The 21,715-nt window shown below is 35.4% G+C and overlaps 1 protein-coding gene across 1 annotated transcript in view; it reads left to right on the top strand.

The window, feature by feature from the left end:
* The window catches only part of OTOGL (otogelin like), a gene marked incomplete at both ends in the record, with an annotated part of 145,047 nt that overhangs the window by 8,230 nt on the left and 115,102 nt on the right, over positions 1–21,715 (top strand). The window contains 8 exons of the mRNA XM_080659575.1: positions 1,146–1,244; positions 2,960–3,114; positions 8,733–8,854; positions 11,913–12,118; positions 17,117–17,244; positions 17,582–17,688; positions 20,869–20,975; positions 21,186–21,311. Of these exons, the coding sequence (XP_080515701.1) occupies positions 1,146–1,244; positions 2,960–3,114; positions 8,733–8,854; positions 11,913–12,118; positions 17,117–17,244; positions 17,582–17,688; positions 20,869–20,975; positions 21,186–21,311 (1,050 nt within the window). The remainder of the gene's footprint in view (positions 1–1,145; positions 1,245–2,959; positions 3,115–8,732; positions 8,855–11,912; positions 12,119–17,116; positions 17,245–17,581; positions 17,689–20,868; positions 20,976–21,185; positions 21,312–21,715) is intronic.

Genomic DNA, 21,715 nt, shown 5'->3' with positions numbered 1-21,715 from the left:
TGATATAAGATAAAATTTAAAGATAGTATTGCCCCTTAGGGGGAAAACTCTGCATTTAAGTTTATGAAAAATATTCCTTACCTATATTTATGATCAAAGTTGAAACAGCTCATTTTTCTTCAGTTAAGATATACTACTTAGAGAGTTGTCTGTGTTTAAGTGTAAAGAGAAACTTTAGATCCCTGGATCTTAAGGTGGAAGGATAATAGGGTTTCCCAATTCTTGCCTTTGGCAAAACTGTGAGTTTCTGCAGTTAGATAAGTGCTTTCCTGACCTTGAAGTATTCCAGAAAGGCACAAGCTCTGGTAATGCTTTATAGTGACTCAAAGATGTCCTCTAGTTCTCTCTCTGTGTTACTTAAATCCTTCTTGCTTGAGTTTTGCCAGCTGCCTCTTGTCCTCTCCTTATTAGAGGAAAAATTTTCACTGATTCATTTGCATTTTTAAAACTCGATCAGGAGCTCATAGTTTCTTGTTTTCTCTTTTCAACATAATCCTTTGGGGCGAGTTTTCTTTCCATGAAAGAAAGAAAATATTTTTGATGACAGCCAGCTGTGACTTTGGCTTCTCTCCCATTAAAATTAAATATGGGTCAGAAAAAAATGCATCATTTGTAATTAAGCCTGAAAATTAATACGTAAACTTCAAATTAAATTTTTAATCATTCTCTTAAAAAATGGGAGTTTTGAGTTTTATACTTTGCCCCATCTTTTGAGGTAATAAATGGACGTGATTCTTTAACACAGCACTTGCTCCTGGGGAAGGACCCCACTGGACGTGCACCGGGTGCCAAACTCCATCAAGGGAATCATCAGCAGCTTGTGTATTTCTGGATCTCATCATCTGGGGACAGGGATTCCTTACATGGGAACCTGACCTTTCAATGGCTTGAAGGAAGCTAACCTTTGCTCTCAGGGTAGTTGGAGATGTGAAAGCCTGTCTTTCTTGTTTCACAGCACACATAATGAAATGAACTAGATAAAGCTTTGATGGGTTTAATTCTTTAGCTCATCAAGGCAAGATGCCCAGGGTTTTGTTTGAGTTAATAGCAATAGTGGTTACAGTTAGTCCAAGCTAAATCTTGACATATTATGTTTATGAGAACTGATGCATGCCAGGAGATAACTTATTTATTTTGTCCCTCAGGTTCTTGCCCTCATGAATGCCTTAACGGAGCTTTCTGTTCTAAGACTGGTACATGTGACTGCCAAATATTTCAGGCACTTGGGACACGGTGCCAGATTGGTAAGTTTCAGGGATATTTATGAGAGAATTATGAGATGCTGAAGAAGACATTAAGGCATAATTTGCTATATTAGGGTTCATGCATTGGGATTTGGACCAATAATATTGTATATTAACTTGAATGCTCACAATTCATTCTCAGCAATTTAGATACAACGTAAAAGAAAATAGATATGCCTACTTTCTCTTCTCATTTATCTCTACTGTTTCCTCAAGCAGTTTTTCCTACTCTAGATAACACTAGCCCATTAGAACCTGGTTCTCATTCATCTCCCTTTTGCTTGATAAATTAGATTTATTATTTGGAGCCACACATTCTTTTTGACTTTGAGTTAATTGGACATTCTGTACATAATATAGAAATAATAGTGAGAGCTCTTCAAAGCAGAGGATTCTTTTAAAAAATATTTTTAACCATGGTGTCTAGGTTAGGATCCTACATCAATCATAATCAATAAATATTAATTGGTGTAATGGGTATTTATTGAGCATCTACTAGATCCCAGGCTGGCTCTGAGGATACAGTAGTGAATAATATAGACAAGTTCCTGTTCTCTTGGAAGTTGTAGTCTAGAGGACGGGACTAACACACAACAGATACACATTAATCACACTTGTGACATCTATAAAGTATAAAATTCTATGAAAATTTAAAACAGATGTGAGGCATACTGTCAAAGAAAACTGCCTGAGTAATGAATCACTCTCTGTTTCCCCCCCCCAAAAGGCCAAAATTGGCCAAGGCTAATAAATTTAGGTAAAATTACAAAAGAAAAGACATGATTGTGCCTAATCTTTATGCTTTTTATATAGGGTATTGAAATATTTTACACATATCGATTGCTCAGTCAATGTCATTGACTTTCATGTTATTCTAAAGGGGAGGATCTCAAAAATCCAAATAGAATAGAGGGCTATCCACAAGGGTAATAAGGGAGGTAGGCATGAATATAATAGGAGACAATGTATAATTTAAGACAAACATTGTTTAAAATTCAGCCAGTTTAAAATCATGATTTTTTTAAAAAATTATTTATTTAAAATTTACCTTTATTGTTGAAAATATTACAGGTATCTCCCTTTCCTTTTTTTTTTGATCCCCTCTACCCCATTCCTGCCCCCACCTCAGGCCTTCACTGCACTATTTTCTGTCCATGGGTTATATGTATAGAGATCATGAATTTTTAAATTCCAGCGTACTTTGAATTGACTAATGCTCCCATTCCCAGATGTGTAAACATGATATTTTTTGTCAGTGGTTATTTTTCTCTGTGGATACTATTAAGATAGTTTTGAAAAAATTGTGGAGACTGGAACACTGTCATGCTGCCAATGCTAATTTTTAAGACACTCAGTGGTGACATTTTATTTTTTTGTGATCCATTACATTGATTTATCACTATTACTTTCTCTTACTGTATCATTCTCCCTACTCCTCCTTTCTTCTAGAATCTTCCTTTGGGAACAAACATAAGGAAGTTTCTAAAATAAATCCTTTCTTCAAAGCAACTTGAAGGCTATGTTTCCCTTCGGGGAAGTTTAATGGTTTTGAGAGCAACCAGTAATTTTATGTTAGTTATTTCTTCCTTTAATATTGACCACCAGAGAAGAAAATATTTATTTTAGTGTAATAGAATCACCTCTCCTGACTGAACCTTGCCAGAAACAGGTGTAATTTATTTTATTCTACTAAGCATTACTCTATTTCTTTTCAGTGCCAAACATGGGCAATGGCAGAGATGGGATTTGCAAAACTTGGGGACAGTACCATTTTGAAACTTTTGATGGCATCTACTATTATTTCCCAGGAAACTGTTCTTATATTTTTGCAAAAGACTGTGGTAATTTGGAGCCTCGATACACTGTATGGGTAAGTGATCCTAGGGTATAATTAACTTAAAACTTACTTCTGGTGAAACCTATTCTTTTAAAGTACTGGTCAAATTATAGAGAATCTATATCTATAAAAGCCCAGCGACCAGAATGGCAGAATGACCAGAATGACCGCAATGACGGGCGTCTATGACATGCACTGTGGCAGCCAACTAGCCTGATCCTGCCCCGATCAGCCCCCTCCCCCTGCCCCGGGCAGCCCTGCCCCTAACCAGCCCCCAAAACCCTGATCGGGGGTGGGGCCAGTCAGCCAACTGCCTGCAGCCCCTCCTTCCCATCAGAACTGGATGGCTGGACCCCACCCATGCACAAATTCGTGCACTGAGCCTCTAGTATATAATTATCAGAGCATGAATACTCAGGGCTCTGACTGGGGAAGGAGAGTGTTTGGTTCTTAAGGGGGTGGATAAAATTTGCAGCTATATTGAGTGTCTTTCTGTCAAGATGGGGCCTAGGACTGGGAGAAGGAAGGTTTGGACCCATGTGGAAGGGACTTTAGGCAGCGCAGAAATGTCTACATCATGGATGTCAAAATGCCAACTCTAGTTGATGTCCTCATTCTTCAGATGTTATTTGATCATTTTGAAAAGAAGGAGGGTCCAGGCACCAGCATATTACTCATATATGTTTCCTTCTTCACACTTCCAGTGTCATGTCACCTGCATTAATTTTTAAAACAGCCCCCCCGCCCTCAGTATGAACAGGAGTACAGCATTTACATGAACACAGGCTAGAGGATATGGATACAGACAGCTAATTGCTAGGTGGATTGATACTCTATGATTGAGCTCAAGAGGTAGTTCTTAGTTTCAGAATTCTTGCTTCAAAAGAATCTTAGGAGACATCCCAGAATGTAAGCTGCAAAGTGGCTCTAGCTGAAGGAAGTGAGGCCCTCTTTCCCTGCCCACAATCTTCCCCTGAATTTCAGGGATCTTAAAGCACACCCAGGAAACTGCTCAGCACCCTGTTCAAAGGCTACACTCTCCATAGCTGTTGTTTGTTTGAACCTGTTTTTTCCTCCTCTAATTATATTGGAGTTGCATAAATTCTTTTTGTTTCTTAGGTGAGGCAAATTTTAAAAAGTAGATCCTGAAGCTTTTCAAGAACAACAAATCCTAGTGATCCAGGAAGGAAATGGGGTCTATTGAAAGATAATTTATGGGGCATAAAGATTAAAAAATTGCAGGTTTCTTTAGATAGGAGACGTAGTGGAATACCTTCAGTTCTCATCCCTTACTGTCCTTTATGCCTTTACTCGCTGGGTTTATTGCTCACACACCTTCTGACTCCTTCATTGAACTGATCTTGTGCAGTGTCTCACCCTTTCCAGGACCAAAGTGTCAACTAGATAATCTACCCTTTGATAATAATATACGATGCTGAACTTGCTTCCAGAGCTAATAGATATTGTTTCTACTTGGCCCTGTTTTACTTGGTGGAATTTGCTTTCAGATCAACAAATCCATTTGTTTTAAATATCATATTTCCACTGATTATAGAAATATTTCACTTCATTTGTAGAAAAGTTTAAAAATTCAGAAAAATCTGAAAAATAATACTAGAACTATAAGTCAAGAGTTACCTTTGCTAGTGGATTCATATATTTCCTTTTACACTTTTTTTCTTCTGGGTTTTGTATACATTTATAATATTAAACTCATATTATGTATACTTTTCTGTCCTATATTTTCACCTAATATTATATCAAGAACTTTCTTGTGCCCTAGCCGGTTTGGCTCAGTGGATAGAGTGTCGGCCTGCGGACTCAAAGGTCCCATGTTCGATTCTGGTCAAGGGCATGTACCTTGGTTGCGGGCACATCCCCAGTAGGAGGTGTGCAGGAGGCAGCTGATTGATGTTTCTCTCTCATCAATGTTTCTAGCTTTCTCTCTCTATCCCTTCCTCTCTGTAAAAAATCAATAAAATATATTAAAAAAAAGAACTTTCTTGCATTTCAAATATCCTTGACAAACATTAATTTTATTAGTTATGTTTGTTTCAACTTATAGAATATTCAAATTATTTAACTATGCCCTGTTTTAGAAATGTAGGTTTTAAAAATATTTTCAGTATTTTAAAACATATATTGATAAACACCTTTATGAACATATTTTAGTCTCCTGATTCTTTTCCCTTTAATTTTAATTTTACTTTTTATGAAAATAACACATGCACACTGTTTAAAAGAGTTCAGCAAAGCATACAAAGCAAAAAATAAAACAAAATAAAATAAGATAAAAATAAAATAAAATAGCCCTGCCTTCCTTCACTCCCCAGCCCCAGGTGAAGTCTGACTCTTCAAAGGCAATTACTTCAACTTCTTTAGATGTTTTTTCTGGCTTTTATTTTACATTTCAAGATATGCTATTATTTTTTTTCAAAGACAGGCCTTACTTCTTACTATAGAAAATGAGGAATCATCTCAGATACATCACCCTTCCTAATCCTAACACAGACACACAGACACACACACACACACACACACACACACACACACACACACACACTTTCTTTCCCTCTTCCTAATAGAGGTATATTGCCATTTTTAGTTAAATCGTATGTGTGTTTTTTCACTTATTTACATTTACATATTGTACATATATGGATAATATTCATATAAGTATTGTTTAGAATTGAGCTTGGTAGGTTATTATGATTTTACTAGAGGCCCAATGCACGAAATTCATGCAAGGGGCTTGGCCCTCACAGCCCTGGCCAGCCCTCGCAGCCCCGGCTTCGTCCAGAAGGTCCCCTGGACAGTTGTTCTGCTGTTTGGTCTAATTAGCATATTAGCTCTTTGTTATATAGGATTTTTCTTCTTTGTGCATTTGTATGGAGTTAATATCCTAATTTTGATTTGCTGCATGTGCTATACAGCAAACACTATATTTTCTCTCTCCAAACCTCTAGCACTATAAACGTCTTCTTAATATGGTCAGATACTTTAGGAAATCCCTCAGTTTCTCCTTCCCCTCCATAATGTGTCCATTTCTTAGTTCTTTATTCTCTGCCCCCATTGAGACTGGTTGTTTTGGAGCCTACTGCACACCTAGCACTTGGGATTTCTCTTCATCATCCTCTGGGAGAATTTCATTCTTGTTTCTCCTGTGTTGATTTCTCTGTTTCTTGGGTCCATGAAATGTCTAGTGATCCTTGAACTTTGTTCATACTTGAGAGATAGGCTCTAAAAAGCTCATTGGATGCTCCAAACATGAGAACAGTGCTTATTTTCAGTGGTGATTGAGCAGAAACCCACGTACTCATCCTTGTTTTAATTGACTATATTTTTTAGTTGTTTTCTTGAAAGAAAAGACACTTTCCTAGAAAGTGTGCATGGAAGTGAGTATCTTGAAACCTTGATTATAAGTTGGAAAACACTTTCAAAATTTTGAAATGCAATCCATTCTGATTTTTGAAATTTTACGTATGGCCTCCCCCAACCCCTGCAGAAATTTTTAGTTATTCTCTTTATCCCTAGGGTTGTGTGATTTTGTGAATATGTAAGTTATTTTCAAAAATTTATTGTGCTGGATATGGGTAGTTCATGAGCCCTTTCAAGCTTTAAAAATTTTTTGGTATTGGAATAATATTTCTTTTTTCTTCCTCTCTTTCAGAATTTTCTTCCTCTCTTTCAGAAATTCTGTGATTCAGATATTAGAGGTCCTGAAATAAGTGATTGAGTCCTTAATTTTCTTGTTAATTCTTCCCTATTTTTCATCTTTTTGCTTTTTTTGGTTTACATTTTGAGAGATTTGTTTCCAACTCTTAAATATTTATCTTCTAATCATTCTATTTCAGTTATAGGTTTCTCCTGTGATATTGTCAATATACAATTATTATTTTTATTCTTTGAATTTCATTTTAACAGAATTTTATTCTTGTTTTGTGAATGATATAACTCACTAACTCACTTGTCCCTCTGAAGATATTAGTTATGAATTTTTGGAAATTTATTGAAAATTTTTTATTTCTTTTATAATTGGTTTATATATTTGTGTTTCATATTGCAAGCTTTTATCATAATCCATGAATGTTTATTCACATTTGAGGATTAGGCTCTAAAAGCTGATCAGAAATCTCTGAATGTATGGATGGGGGCTTGCTTGCATCGTGGGAGATTGAGCAGGGAGCCTCTAGTTTCATTCTATATGCCCCAGATGTGAGTATCTGTATGTCCTTTTTCCATTTCATTTCTCCAAAGACAATTTCCCCAATATCCTCAGTGGGGTCAGGTGCATGCGTTCCTGGATACTACCAGCATTTTAGACATACCTCTTCAGGTTTTTGCACTTGCTATTCCTTTGCCTAAGATGGTCTTCTAAATATCCATATAAGTTGCTCTTATGCCTCCTTCATCTTTACTAGAATTTCCTCTTATTAGTGAGGCTTTCATTGGCTACTCAACCTAAAATTAACTCCCAACCCTTGACACACACTCTTTATCCTCTTTGTCTGCTTAATGTTTCTTCTTCATGTTGTCTAGCATCATATATGTTTTAGTTATATTTAGTTATATTTTTTTATTAACTGTTTTCCTCTAATGGAGTAAAAGTTTCATGAGGGCAGGTATTTTTGTCTGTTTTGTTGACTGTTACATCTCTAGAATCTAGAATAGTAACTGGTAGGTAATAAGGGATCAAAATTTGCTGGTTATTCATTATATATATATGTAATATATATATATTACATTTATTCAGTATTCAACATTTATCTTATTGTTGGTGATTTTTCTTATCACCTTAATGCTTAGGAAGTTGTTTTCTGTCTATATAGTTATTTATATTTTCTTTCAGTTTTTTATGTTTTCATCATTATACTCTACTTTGTGAACCTTTGGAAATTAATTTTGGAAGAGGGTGTTCTCCTTTCTTCTTTTCTTTCTTGCTTTCTCTTTTCTTTTTACTAATTTATTAATTTTCCCTATCCATTTCTTTTTTGAAAAACAATCTCTTTTCCTTAAAGTGTCTGGGCGATTTTATTTTTAGTGAGGTTATAGTCACTAATGCAATCTTTACACAAAGCTTTATGTAGAGCTCTATTTGAAGCTTGATTTCATGATTCTCTAACAGGTAAAAAATATGGATATAAATATTACAAATGGCTTGGCCAGCATGGCTCAATGATTGAGCTTCAACCTATGAAGCAGGAGGTCATGGTTCGATTCTGGGGCAGGGCACAAGCCTGGGTTGCAGGCTTGATCCGCACTAGGGGATGTGCAGGAGGCAGTTGATCAATGATTCTCTCTCATCATTGATGTTTCTCCCTCTCCCTCCTCTCTGATATCAATCAATAAAAATACATCTTACAATTACAAGTGTGTTTCTTTGTGGTGCTCTATAGTCTTGTCAGACGATTTTTTCTAATATGCACCATGTTAAAAAAATGCTGCACTAACTTGTACTTTATGAAGTTAATCCTGTGGTCCAATTTCTGAGATGAATATTTGTTTTCTCTTAAAAATCTAAAATGTAGTTATAATTTTGTATAGTGTCATAGGACTAATGATGCCATAGAAATGTAGACATACATTGCAGTTTTAGTAATTGGAATGAAGGCATATATTCCCATCCCTTCCTTTGTTTTTCTCTCTTTAAGGTTCATAATAGCCCTAAGTGCCTTGGTTCAGTGTATTATTGTTACCGATCAATCAGCTTGTTCTTTTCAGACCAAGAGGAAATTCGAATTTATGGGCATGAAATAAAAAAGAATGGAATCAGGTAAGATGGAATAAATGATATAATGAAAATAACACCATGGACAAAGAGCCAAAGAGCACTTCCAAACTTCTCACATTGAAAGTGAATTGTGGAGCAGGAAGAGAGAATTTCTTTTCAACAATAACCTTTAAGTTATATCATAGATACCAGAACTTAGGTAGGCTCCAAGGCCAGCCAGATGGCCAGAATCTAGCCATTGTCACCTCCCTAATGCTTATGTAGGATACAAACATGTTTACATAGGTGGAAAAAAGATGATCATATCTTTTTCTAAGAGTCTTGAGAAATTTCTTCATAGTTCATTCATTTTTGGCCTCTATATTTTCTTCTTTCTTTTTTTACTTTTAAAGCAGAAACTTTAAATAAAACCAAATCTCTGTAAGTCCTTTCCAAATTTATGTGAATTGAGTTTTTCCACTAGTGTCCTGACAAAGATTCAGAGCCAATATGTAACCGGCCTTCTTGAATAGCTCAGAGAGGGGGCCACTATGGCTTTCTGTGTGCCAAAAATAGTATCTGAGGATTTTAGGTAAGGAGATATTTACTTATTGAATTGGTGGAAAGTTTTATACATTTTAAACTAGGAATACTATGGAATAATCTGCCTTCCAATCTAAATAATTATACAGACATTCAGTCTTAACTATCTCTTGGCTGAGTTATGCCAGAAAAGGAAATTACCAGATGGAAGAGTTCTATCCATCCTTCAGAATTCACTACCAAGTGTTTGAACCAGAGGGATTCTCTCCAGTGCCATGGCCTGGCCAACCCAGGTGCTTTTTTTCTCAGTTTAGAGTCAACAGATGGGACAGAAAGGGCTTTGGCTGAAGCACCAGGGGAGCCAGGCACTGACCAAGCCCCACAACCGGAGTAGCCTGTCTCTCTGGGCTTATTTTGTTGATGAGTTGGGTTCTGTGCTTCTAATTGTCTTATGAAAGCAACAGCCATTTGGATGGGAAGATAACACACTACACATGTACGTCCTGGAGCGGAATTTAAATAGAAATTTAGAATTCCCTATATGGGATTTTAGATGACATAAACGACACTTTAAAAATTACGTTTTATAAAGCAGAAATGGCATTCAAGGAGATTTTCAAGAATACTAACCCTTTGTTAAATCAAAGATATAATATTTAAATTTTAACTCAGAGATGTTGTACGATAGAAAAAGGATGGGTTTATTTTATTAACCAATTAACTTGCTTATACTAACGCTGTATCTGGCCTAGGGCCTAACTCATAGCAGGTGGTTAGAGAAATGTTTGCCAAAATGAAATAAAATACTTGAGGCTCTGCACACCACACCTTACCTCTCTGGACTTCTGTTCTCTCACCTGTGAAGTGAAGGCGTCTTGTACATATGAATCTGTAAATAACTTTTAGCAGTAATCAGTGCATTCATTTTAGTTTACATTGTTAATGTTTCTTGCCAAGGTTGGAGTTTTTCTTAGATTTCTGGGAGATGATCTAATTTTTCCTATTATCCCCCATCACTACTAGTATTCTTTTATGTTAAAGACATCAGAATGATCACATGCATCTTTTATTTTAAAAAACAGTTTATCTAATTAATTTACTATGAAAGAGATAAATGACAAATGATCAAACCAAAAACTACCCACAACAAAACAACTATACCTCTATAAAATCAATATTCCATTGCTATAAAATATTTTTATAAAACGATTCACTTTTTTATGTATACATTTTATAAACTTATAAGCTTAGTATTATTCATACTGAATTTTACTGTGCATTTAATATGAATTCCTCATGTCTATAATTAAATATTAACAGATTATGGAAGCAATTAGCTAAAGTCTTTTTATTTATTCTCCAAAGTAAATTTTTAGTTATTTTCCTATTATTATGACTAATTCTCTGTAAAAATTTATATGCAGACATCTTTGGGCAAATGGTTAGACACTTTGAATTATTTCTTTGAGGGCTATCTTTTTGTTAATGAGTCTGTTTAGTTTTATAGTTTTTGTACCATGTAGCCATCCTTTTCTTGAAAAGGAACCCAATAATTAGAAGTTTTGAGAGAAATGTGTAAATATACCTATTAACCTCCTGCCTCCCTCACATTATAGTTTATAATTTGGCATGGCTCTCGTAATAACAATGATTTTTGCCTTCCATGTCTTGAATTATTAGCACCTGCTCTTTTATGCCATATATGTGAATGGAAGGGGAATAATGCTCTTTCAAAAGTATCCTAGGCAACTTACTGTGCTTTTAAAATGTCCAATTGTTTAGTTTTCTTTAGTTCTCATATGTTTCCCACTTCCTCTGTACATGCACATGCTTGTGAAAAATGAAAAGACTAGACGTTGGATCAGGAATTTAAATATTCAATGTGACCCTTATTTAAATAGCCCCAATTTTATGCTTTTTAAAAGTTATGAATATAACATGTATGCAGTACTGTAGAAAAAAGTATTCTATATTCCTAATAATGTACTTTGTAGCATTAAAAATGTAAGTGATAATCACGCCTTGACATTTTTCTTTTGGAAAACAATGACTTATGCCAAGGTGACACTTTGGGATAGAAGCTCCTATTTCCTTTCAGCCAAGTTTAAAATAACATTAAACAGAATCAGAAGTTGTGCAGCCTGTTTACATATCTTGACAATGTTTGTACTTCAAAATTTTGAGCAACACTTTTTTTAATCTCGAACAATCTAGATAAAAATAAATACATTAAGCTCATTATTCAAAGTAGACATGGTTATTTTCCAGATTACAAAAATCACTGATATTTAGCAGAAGTGTGTTTTTGGTTGGTTGAAAGAATCATCCAATTATAAGTATAAAATCTAAATCAGCATGGAGAAACATATAATTTTTGTTGTCTTTCTATTTCAATATTGAATTTTTCAAAAAACAACAAGATTTTCTATAGAATGGTTGCTTGGTAAATCTAACTGCATACTTTATTCAATAATTTTGAATAATAACTATGTTTTATTTAATTGTCTGTTACTATGAAAAGAATGATCTATAATTGATCCTTTATTATAATTAAACTGCCTTTTTTCCATTTTTCAAGTTTAACATTGCCTCAGACAATTGGACAGGTTTCTGTTGAGAAACTAGCTGACTACATTCTGGTGAAAACAACCTTTGGTTTTTCATTGGCTTGGGATGGAATATCTGGAATTTACCTCAAAATATCTGAGGAGCTTAAAGGGAAATCATGTGGCCTATGTGGAAACTACAATGGCATTCAATCTGATGATTTCATCATCCAACAAGGTAAGGGGAGCAGAAGAAATGTGTGGATACTTCTGAGGGCTTTTTCCTTCACCAGTCAAGCTGTTTGTACCCAGAAGGGTACAACTTGTCCTAGGTTGGGTAAATTGGTAGCTATAACTTGCCTGTTCTAGAGATTTTAAGTGAAGTTTGAATAGAAAAAAATATTTTTGTGTCATGCTTGAAAACCATTAGTTATTTTATATTTGCAAAATTAAGATATAGGAATTACTCATGTAACAAATATTAATTGAGCATTTACTTCATGTTAGGCACTGTTGTAAGAGCTTGGAACACATCAGTGAATAAAACAAAGACTCCTTCCTTTTTGGGACTTACATTTTAGTGATTCAAATCCATTGAGGCAAAATTATTCACTTTTGGACAAAAGCTATTTTGCATCCAGTCTTGATAGGAATAGGACAAATGACTGCCAAGTAATAGTTTTGCAAAGATATTTAAATGTGAACAGTATTGTAAAAGTTGAATGACTTGGGAATGTTTTATTACCAATAATGATATCTCTATCATCATTTATCTGTTTATTCAAAGTCATGAAACTAATCTCTGTGAGCTATTAAAAATGTGTTTTCATACTTTGGTTACTAGTTTGTACCGGCAATGGAATAAGAGTGTCACAGGACAATCATGATTTAGGTCCACGTGGAGAGGTATAATAAAAAAGAGTACTGTTCTTAGGACCAGCAGACATGGTTGTGAATTTTGTTTCTAGTCTTAAAAGTTTTGTTGTTTGGGGCAACTCATTTAATCTCTCTGATGCTGTTTATTCAGCTGAAAAATAGGAATTGATAAGTCTGAACCTTAATAGTTATCAGGAATAATAGGAAAATATCTTGATATTATTTACAATAACAGTTAATATAAGCACATAACTATATTATTCTCAATCCTTACAACATTCTGTAAGGTGGGTGTTATTTCCTTAATTTTTAATGACACAAGGTGGTCTGTCCAATGTAACACAGCTTGTAAAATGCTGTCAGGGTTGGATTACAGATCTGAATGCCTCCCAATCCTATGCGTGGATTTTAAATCTGCAAAGTACTATATAATACTTTTTAAAAAATATGTTTTTATCAATTTTAGAGAGAGAGGAAAGGAGAGGGAGAGAGAGAGATAGAAATATCGATGAGAGAGAAACATCAACATTAATCGGCTGCCTCCTGCATGTCCCCTACTGGGGATTGAGCCTACAACCCGGACATGTGTCCTGACTGGGAATCGAACCTGTGACCTCCTGTTGCATGGGTCAATGCTCAACTGAGCAACACTGGCTGGGCTATAATACTTTTTTAATATTATAAAATTAATAGAGAAGAATTGCCCACATCTTGTGTTTTAAGGCACAGTGAAAATCCTACTTAGAGTCTGGGTTTTGGACTCGGACGCTGATATTCAAGTTCTGCTTTGCCATTTATTAAATTTTCTAAGTTTAGTGATATAGTAATAGTATATAATTCATAGAGTTGCAAGGATTAAAAGAGACAACCCATGCAAAACATTTGGTACAGCGTGTAGCACATAGTCAATGCTAAATACATTTTAACTGACTTATAATTGCTTTCACATGGTCTCAATAAAACTATAATGAAGCTGAAGTAAAAATGTTCCATTAAAGACATTTAAGAGGACCTTGTTAAATGCACACATTTACCCAAGATGCATAATGCATCATCGGGATTAGATCACTGGTGGCTGGGGTAAAGAGCAGGGCTTCATGGAGCCAATTTCCTCATTTGTACAATAGAGATAATAATAATGACCCTGAGACCTTCCAGCCTGTGAGGATTAAATAAGAAAATGTAACTGAAAATGTTCAAATTCTGTGAGCACAATACAAGTACACTTACAGTATTGATATCCCCATGAAATGGTGTTTTGCATCTAATTGGAGATTTAGAGTGAATTTTGTGAGTAGGGATTTAGACTCAAGCAGAATCAATCAAATGGTGATTATTAATTTCTTCTATATGAAAGTGTCACACACACAAAATAATAACACTCAATTCAGTTCTCTGTATTAGAGTTAGAAAAGACTGCTGTGGGTGGCTCTCCTAGGACATCCAGGAATGTTGCATGGAAGTCTAGACAGAAAACAGCATGAATTCTTGTTAAGATTTGAGTTAAAAGTCAGACAGACTTTGATAACCTGGAGTATAAAATGGTTGCTCACAGGGAGATAACTGGGCAACAAAGGGGTGTTAACAGATTATTAAGCGGAAGAAGACTGGCAGGAGGCAATTGGACTGAATTACGGAGGCCTGGCAGTAGGCAAGAAAGACCCCAGAGAATATGTGGGAAGAGCCTAAAGAGAGAGTTCAGCTTTTTCACAATTTTATCAGAGTAATTAAGAAATGAACTTACAATAATTTATAGGGATGTGACAAGAACCTGACCTCCACTTTTCTTCCATGTGCTAGTAATGCAAGAAATTTTCTACAGGTGAGCTGTGTTACCTTTAGCTTTAAGATCCTAAAGCTGAAATAACTCAACCTGTACTTTGAAAGTCAGTTGTACTTTGCTGATTAGAGAACTCTTTAGAATCAGTGAGTTTAACTGAATGCCATTGAATGCATAATTTATTAAAAGTGATTAAAATTGTATTTCTTTCTGCATTCCTACTTTTTCTTCAGGAATGACTTCACAAAGAAATGAGGCTTTTCAGAATTTCTGTGAATATAGAAAGATTTTAATTTGTTGCTAGTTGAGCTTCTGTTCCATAATTCATGTCTGTAGCTAGCTACACATTAACATAAAAACCCTGGATTACCCTTCACTTTCTCAACATAATTGATAGTGCCTCACTTGCATTCTTAGAAATGTCACAATATGGACAATATATTCTATTTGTAGCACCTTCTATATAAAACATTTAAATTTTAGTTATGCAGGCACTAAGACCACCAGGGGTCTCATAATAACCAGCTCTTGTGACTTTCATTAACACAATGTAGTAAAAATGGGTAAATATGTGTTTGAAAAGCTGGAATTAAAGTGAACTTTAAGGAATTTCCCTGGTTATTTAGTTACATTAAAATTTATACATAAATATTAAAATAAGTGAGACTTTAGGAAATGTTTTTAGTCCTTTAGACTTTTAAAAAATGATGATGTTTTAAAATGAAATGTGACTATAAATTTTCTTTAAGAGTACATCCGTTTTTCTTTTTTTAAAATCAGTATATTAGACTAGGCCCATGCTTAGCTGAGTGTGTAACATTTCCAACAATATCAAAGATAATGAAGTGGGCCAAACTGGAAAGCTCTAGGATTCTAATAATCTTTTAAATAAATATTACAAATTCCCTTGTATTTATTCATTCACTTATTTAGCAAATGTGTTTGAGCACCTACTATATACCAGTTACTAAACTAGAGATACAACAGAAGGACAGCTTAGGGAAGCTCTCTCCCTTCCCATAGTAGGTATTACAGTGAAAGACAAAATACATAAAGAGAAAAATTAAAATATAATTTTTGTGAAAAATTGCAGCCATGAAAAAAAAAATGAGGAAAGAAAGGAGGTTAAGAGTAATAAAACAATTTGTGTTTGGTGGTAGTTCCGGTCATGTGACTGAGAATGCTCCTGAGGAGGTCATATTAAATAACGTCTCATATATCCAACTCGTGCGCCTCTTTTATTAACACGATGTAGTAAAAACAACTCCAAGACCAAATAAGGGGGAGAGCAGGGGTAAGAGTGACTCTGAAGGAGGAGGGCCAAGAGCAAGGCAAGTGCAAGAGGCAGTTGGGGATGAGTTTGAATGAAGACTGGAGTAAGTTGAGCAAGAATAGGAGAAGGTATAGGAGGGGCTGGGCCAGGGTGGGGTGAGGTAAGTGGAGGAGGTTGGGAGTTGAAGTAATAAAGGGGCAAAAAAGTCTTCAAGGCCAAAGTAAAGTTTGGGATTTTACAGTCAGAAAGAAAAACATTTTTATAGGTGAACTCCCACAATCTTCCCAAAAACTGGTAGTAGCACATGGACATCATCTTCCTATCTTGAAGGGAGAGGAGAGAGAGAGAGAGAGAGAGAGAGAGAGAGAGAGAGAGAGAGAGTTGTCAAACATTTGGCTTGAGATTTTTTATTCTACTGATGTGGTAGCTATTCTTCAAAGGTAGACGTGTGGCTGTGTAAATTTACATGGCAGAGAACCTAAAGCTCAAACCTAAGGGTAATTGTCTTAGATGGAACTTTGAGATGTCATCTTGTTCGTCTGAATGTGGGGCAGGATTAATTTTCATCAATTGTCAAACTTGTTCTCAGGACAGGTGCTGAGGCGATTTAAACTTGATCTGGAGCAGAGAGGCCAGAGTGCTCATCGCCCACTGTCTGTTGCTGTGTACACATTAGCTCCGGAATCTTGCCTCTGAAATACTGAGACAATGTCAGGATTCTTAACAATTTGTCCTGAACATGTTTAGAAACACTTCTTATCACATTCCATTGAAATTAGTTCACTCCTTAGTCTTCTGTTCACCAGGTGTCTTTTTCAGTCTTTTACTGTATGTATGTCCTCTGAAATTTCAAGGGCTCAACACAACTTTTTTATTGTTATTTGGGTTAGGGTTAGGGTTAGCACAACGTAGAGGCTAATTAGTACTTTACTAAAGTGCATGTTGTGTCACTCTCAGTGAAGTTTTTCCTCTCCAATGATATTAATTTTTATTTGGTACTAACACTTTGTTTTCCATTTATTTTTATTATGCTAAAGGGATGTTACAGGGTGGGCAAAAGGAGGTTTACAGTTGTGAATATGCTAAACACAGAGTTTATTCTTGTATTATCATTTATTAATTATTGTATTATTTTCCATCAGGACAACTGTAAGCCTACTTTTCCCAACCCCTGTATAGTCTCATACCACTGATAATTATCAAGTTATTGAATTTAACTTTTTGACCAGGAGTTCATGTTGATGAACTGTGTGCTTGTGGAAAGTGATCCTATTACACCTTTTTGTGTGTGTGTTTGCGTGAAACAGAGGACTATACAGAAGACATTGCTATGTTTGCAAATAGTTGGTTGGTGCAAACTCCAGATGACATCAAATGCGTACCCACACCCTCAGATTTTCCAAATCCATGTTCCAGCGGAATGCCAGCTTTCGAGGTAAATTTGGTGTGAAAACTATGGGCATGTTGGATATAACAACCATATATTGTATTTGTATATTTAATATTAAGCATTTTAAACACTATTAAATTTAGGAAATGTAACTGCAATAGGAATAACTTTATAATTATTTCAGAAATAATGTGATGTTTTGTAAAAGTAGCACTCATTACAACAACATGTAATTATAAAATATTGGTTAAAATTTACAAGCAGAAATGACCTTCTGTTTCCTAGTAAGAACAGAATCTTGCAATTAGATCAGTAGGAAAAAGATGAGAGTACATGCATATCATTAAATATGTTCTGGTGACCTCCACCTTTTTCTGCACAGGCGATCTTCTTCAAGTGTCAGATACTGTTGCAGTTCCCTTTTCTGAGCTGCCATGAATATATTGACCCATATTTATATATTGCCAGCTGTGTTAATGATCTTTGCAAGTAAGTGAAATGATTAGTATTTGCAATAAAATCTTCTTTATCCTAAAAGAAGAGCAAAAACCACTTTTATAACTTAGCCATCTCACCGATTCACAGAATATAATGGAAAATATAAAGCATAAACTATACTAACAGCTTTTAAAAGATCACTGGATAACAGGTACAGTCTGTTCTATATAAGCAGCATGAACAGAATACTGCAATTCTTAAGTATTTTTTATGCCACTGACCCATTTTGGGAATCAAGAGATGTCCGTAGACTTTTTCAAAATAATGTTTAAATGCACAACGTAAGTTTACAATGGAAACTATATTGAAATAGAGTTATCAATATAGTAAGCGAGATGATTTTTTTTTATACTAGGACTTTTCTACATGTATTTCAGGTCTAATAACTACTGTACTTTGATCTGGTGATGAGTATAAATAATATTTTGAGATAGCTGCAACAATTATAATGAGAAATTAAAACATGAAAAAATGACATATGAGATATATTGGTGAAAAAGTCAGAGATACTACTAAGAACATTATGATATGTTCCCTAAATGTATAATTGAAGGAAATGCTAAATTTCATTTGGAGATTAGTGAAAATACACATGTAGTATTTTTCCCAACCAAGGTCATAGACTCCCGCATTCTCTCCCAGGTTAAGGACACCTAGACTGGGTGGTTTCTAGGGAACAAACTCAGTAAGACTTCAAGAATATCTCAACAAATTTTAATAAATCTCCATTTAAAAAATAATAAATGTAAACGGTATATAGGAACTTAGTTCTAAAAGACCAGTCTAATTTTTGGTTGAGTATAATTACTTAAATGGCATTTTGGATGGCTTGTTAAGAGGTTTAAGTTAATTAAAGGTAAGAAAAAAGAGGGAAGGTGAGGTAGTATAAAACTGCCTTATTTATAACTACTCTGCTTAGAAATATGACCACACCTCAAAGCAAGGGCTGCTGAGAAAAGCTCTCTTTGGCTGGGCACCCATATGCCCAGCAAAAATACTGAGGAGAAGGAAGGGAACTGGGGACCAAAAAGAGTCTCTGCGGCACTCACTTTGTCTGAAATGTCATCATTGAGACATTAACATGATATTTTGGTAGACTTAGGCTTTGGATTTTGAAACCAAATTGCTTTCTCCAGGGTAAATAAAAATAGAAGGATATAGAAGCATCTTTTACTGGTTGAAATAGTCTGATATGCTTGAGGTGGAGAGGCCAGGTTTGGGGGCACAGCAGACATAGACTACCAATAGAAGGGCATTATAAATCAAGTCAGGGGTCATGGATGGAACGAAAGCCCAGTTAGCCTTTCATCCTCTCCTTATGCCACCTAGGACCAGACCCACCTACATTCTCTCTCCCCTAAAGGAGATTCTCCTCATTTCCTATGTAGCAGAGGACTGCATCACCCGGACCCTGTAGCATGAGAATGGTATTGTCAATCTGCTGAATTCACATTAATTTCCTGCCTGAATTAATATAATAGCATATCAATTTGATCCAACACATATTTTCTGAGCATCTGGTCTGAGCTGAGCATTGTGCCACACCTTAGAGAAACAGAAACAATTTAGACAATTTAGACAGAGACCCTGTCCTAGGAACTCAGATTCTGGGGGCAGAGAAACAGGCCTCCAGAAATGACACAAGCTCTGAAGGCAAGCACTGCAATGTGGAGGAGAGATCGCTGACTTTACCAGGGAGTGCTCCACAGAGGAGATAACATCTCAGTTGAAATTTGAAGAATGATACAATCCCAGTCCTTGAACGGAAGCCCTGTTGCTACTTCTAAGAATGATAAACTTACCAGCCACAACAAAGTCAATTGATTTAAAGACAACTACTCCTTAATGCTCATTTTCCTACTAAAGTTTACATCCAAAAATAGAACAAAAACCCTCATTTTTCCTCAGTAAATTGAGATAATAATTTCTTTCCTGCCTGATTGTTGTGAGTTTTCGTGTGGTACCATGTGTAACATGCCTAGCATGGATCCTAGAGTAATGCAGACACAATAAATGGTAGCTATTTTAATAATAGTTGCATTGGGTTGGAAAACCAACATAGAGTTAACTTTCAAAGCCTCTATTAATTGTAGGAAACCATGCACATATTGTAAGGGAAATCATACACTTCATGTCTTTCTAGCAATCGAATCATTTTATTTTACCCTGTCTTTCAAAGAAAATTCTTGTTTGGAGGTTTAGAATATTTTCTCAGTTTCTGGAGTTTATGCTCAGTCCTTTTTCCTTTTAAAGCTCAGTTAATTGGACCAGATAAGCTGCATGACTCCAATTACAGTAGCTCAGGATAAGCGCAATTTGAGACCGGTGACTTCTACAATAAAGATACTGAAAAGGCTAAGGTTCACAAAGTACAACATTCTTAAGGTCATTATCTTGTAAGATAGTTAGCTATTCAATTTTGAGTTGGAATTGGGTTGAAAAACAAGGCCACTAACCTTACTAGAAACCCCGCTCACTTTATAGGTACCTTGTGGATCTGCTTTGGGAATTGGCTGACCTCTTCTATTTGTTTGGGGGAGCTAATAGAGTGATTATAAGAAAATAATTAGAGACTATTTGCTCTTGGCAATATTATAAAAGTAACTAGCTTTAGGAATTTAAACTTGAAAGAATGAAAAAAATTTAAAATCTTAGTTAAATGCTTTTTATTCAATATTTCAAGACTGCTGCAGGTTATTTAGTATTGGTTTTATTCCTTCATGTAGACTACCAAGATCATGGTATCTTTGAAATAATTTTCTTATTAGGAGCTTTTGTTGTGATGGAATTTTATCTGTTCTAATGGGATTTATTAAATTCTACAAGGTCTGTGATGCTTTGTATGGGAGCCAAAAAATACATACAAGGATACTGGGAGTAATGTCAGAATTAAAATAGAAATCTTTTTTAGTATAGGGACACCCTTGAATCAAAAGAAAAGTGGTCAAATATTTAAGACTGATGAAGACAATTTACCTAGGCCCTTTTAGCTGGAATCCCATGTTTATTTGTTTTCTGCATTATTATACATGCTATATTATGTACATGCTGACATCAGTTAGTGTTGGAATATTCACCAGACACTAAACATTTCTAGAGATCAGGAGTTCAAAGATGCGGATTCTGCCACTATACTGGGTGTGACTCTGGCTCTGTCTTTTCACTTTCCAGAACTGATGATGATGATACCTATTGTCGAGCAGCCACCGAGTATGCTAGAGCCTGTTCCCACGCTGGCTACCCCATTCAAGACTGGAGAGATGACTTCCCAGCATGCAGTATGGTTTCTTATTTTCCTAAGCCCTGTGTACCTTTGTTAATGTTAGGCTTATTCTAGTATTCAAAACTTCCCTGAGTACTCAAAACTGATGAATGGCAAGGATTTGTTATTGGTGCAGAAACATTGGTAAACTTGCAAACTTTTTGAAATACTAATCTTCTTGAGGTGAATAAAGTCGACTTACAGCGTTCCCATTTGCCCATTTCAGCTGATAAATGTGATGATAGCTTTGTCCACCGGGATTGTATCAGTTGTTGCCCAACCACCTGCACATTTGAGAAACAATGTCTTGGGAGCAATCTCCACTGTCTTGATGGATGTTACTGTCCAGATGGTAAGTGTTTCATGAAAGAAATCATGTCTCCACTCATGGAAAATAGCATCCTGTGAGCTGAGAATTGAGTTGCAGCATTCTCTCCCAGGACATCAGGGCTGTTGCAATGTTCAGCCCTTGTAGGATTTGGTCCTTGAAGTGATAGGAGAAAAGTCTGCTTTTCTTTAATAAAAAGGCTTATTGCTTTGTAAATTTCCCAGGAAATTTGGAGTCTAGAGTCCTGGCGTAACCATGACAATTCTTTTGTTCTCTTGAATATTTAATATATATTTAATAATTTATGAAAGCAATTTTAGAAAAACAAATTGGCAGTACAAGATTTTAGTTGTGATGCAGCTTTAACATTTGAAATTAGAAGTAACATAGCAAGTGATACAGGTGGGGTTTAAATTTAGGAATGACTC

The sequence above is a fragment of the Plecotus auritus genome, assembly GCF_963455305.1.
Source record: "Plecotus auritus genome assembly, chromosome: 3".
NCBI lineage: Eukaryota > Metazoa > Chordata > Mammalia > Chiroptera > Vespertilionidae > Plecotus > Plecotus auritus.
This window is presented reverse-complemented; position numbering and strand designations above follow the sequence as displayed.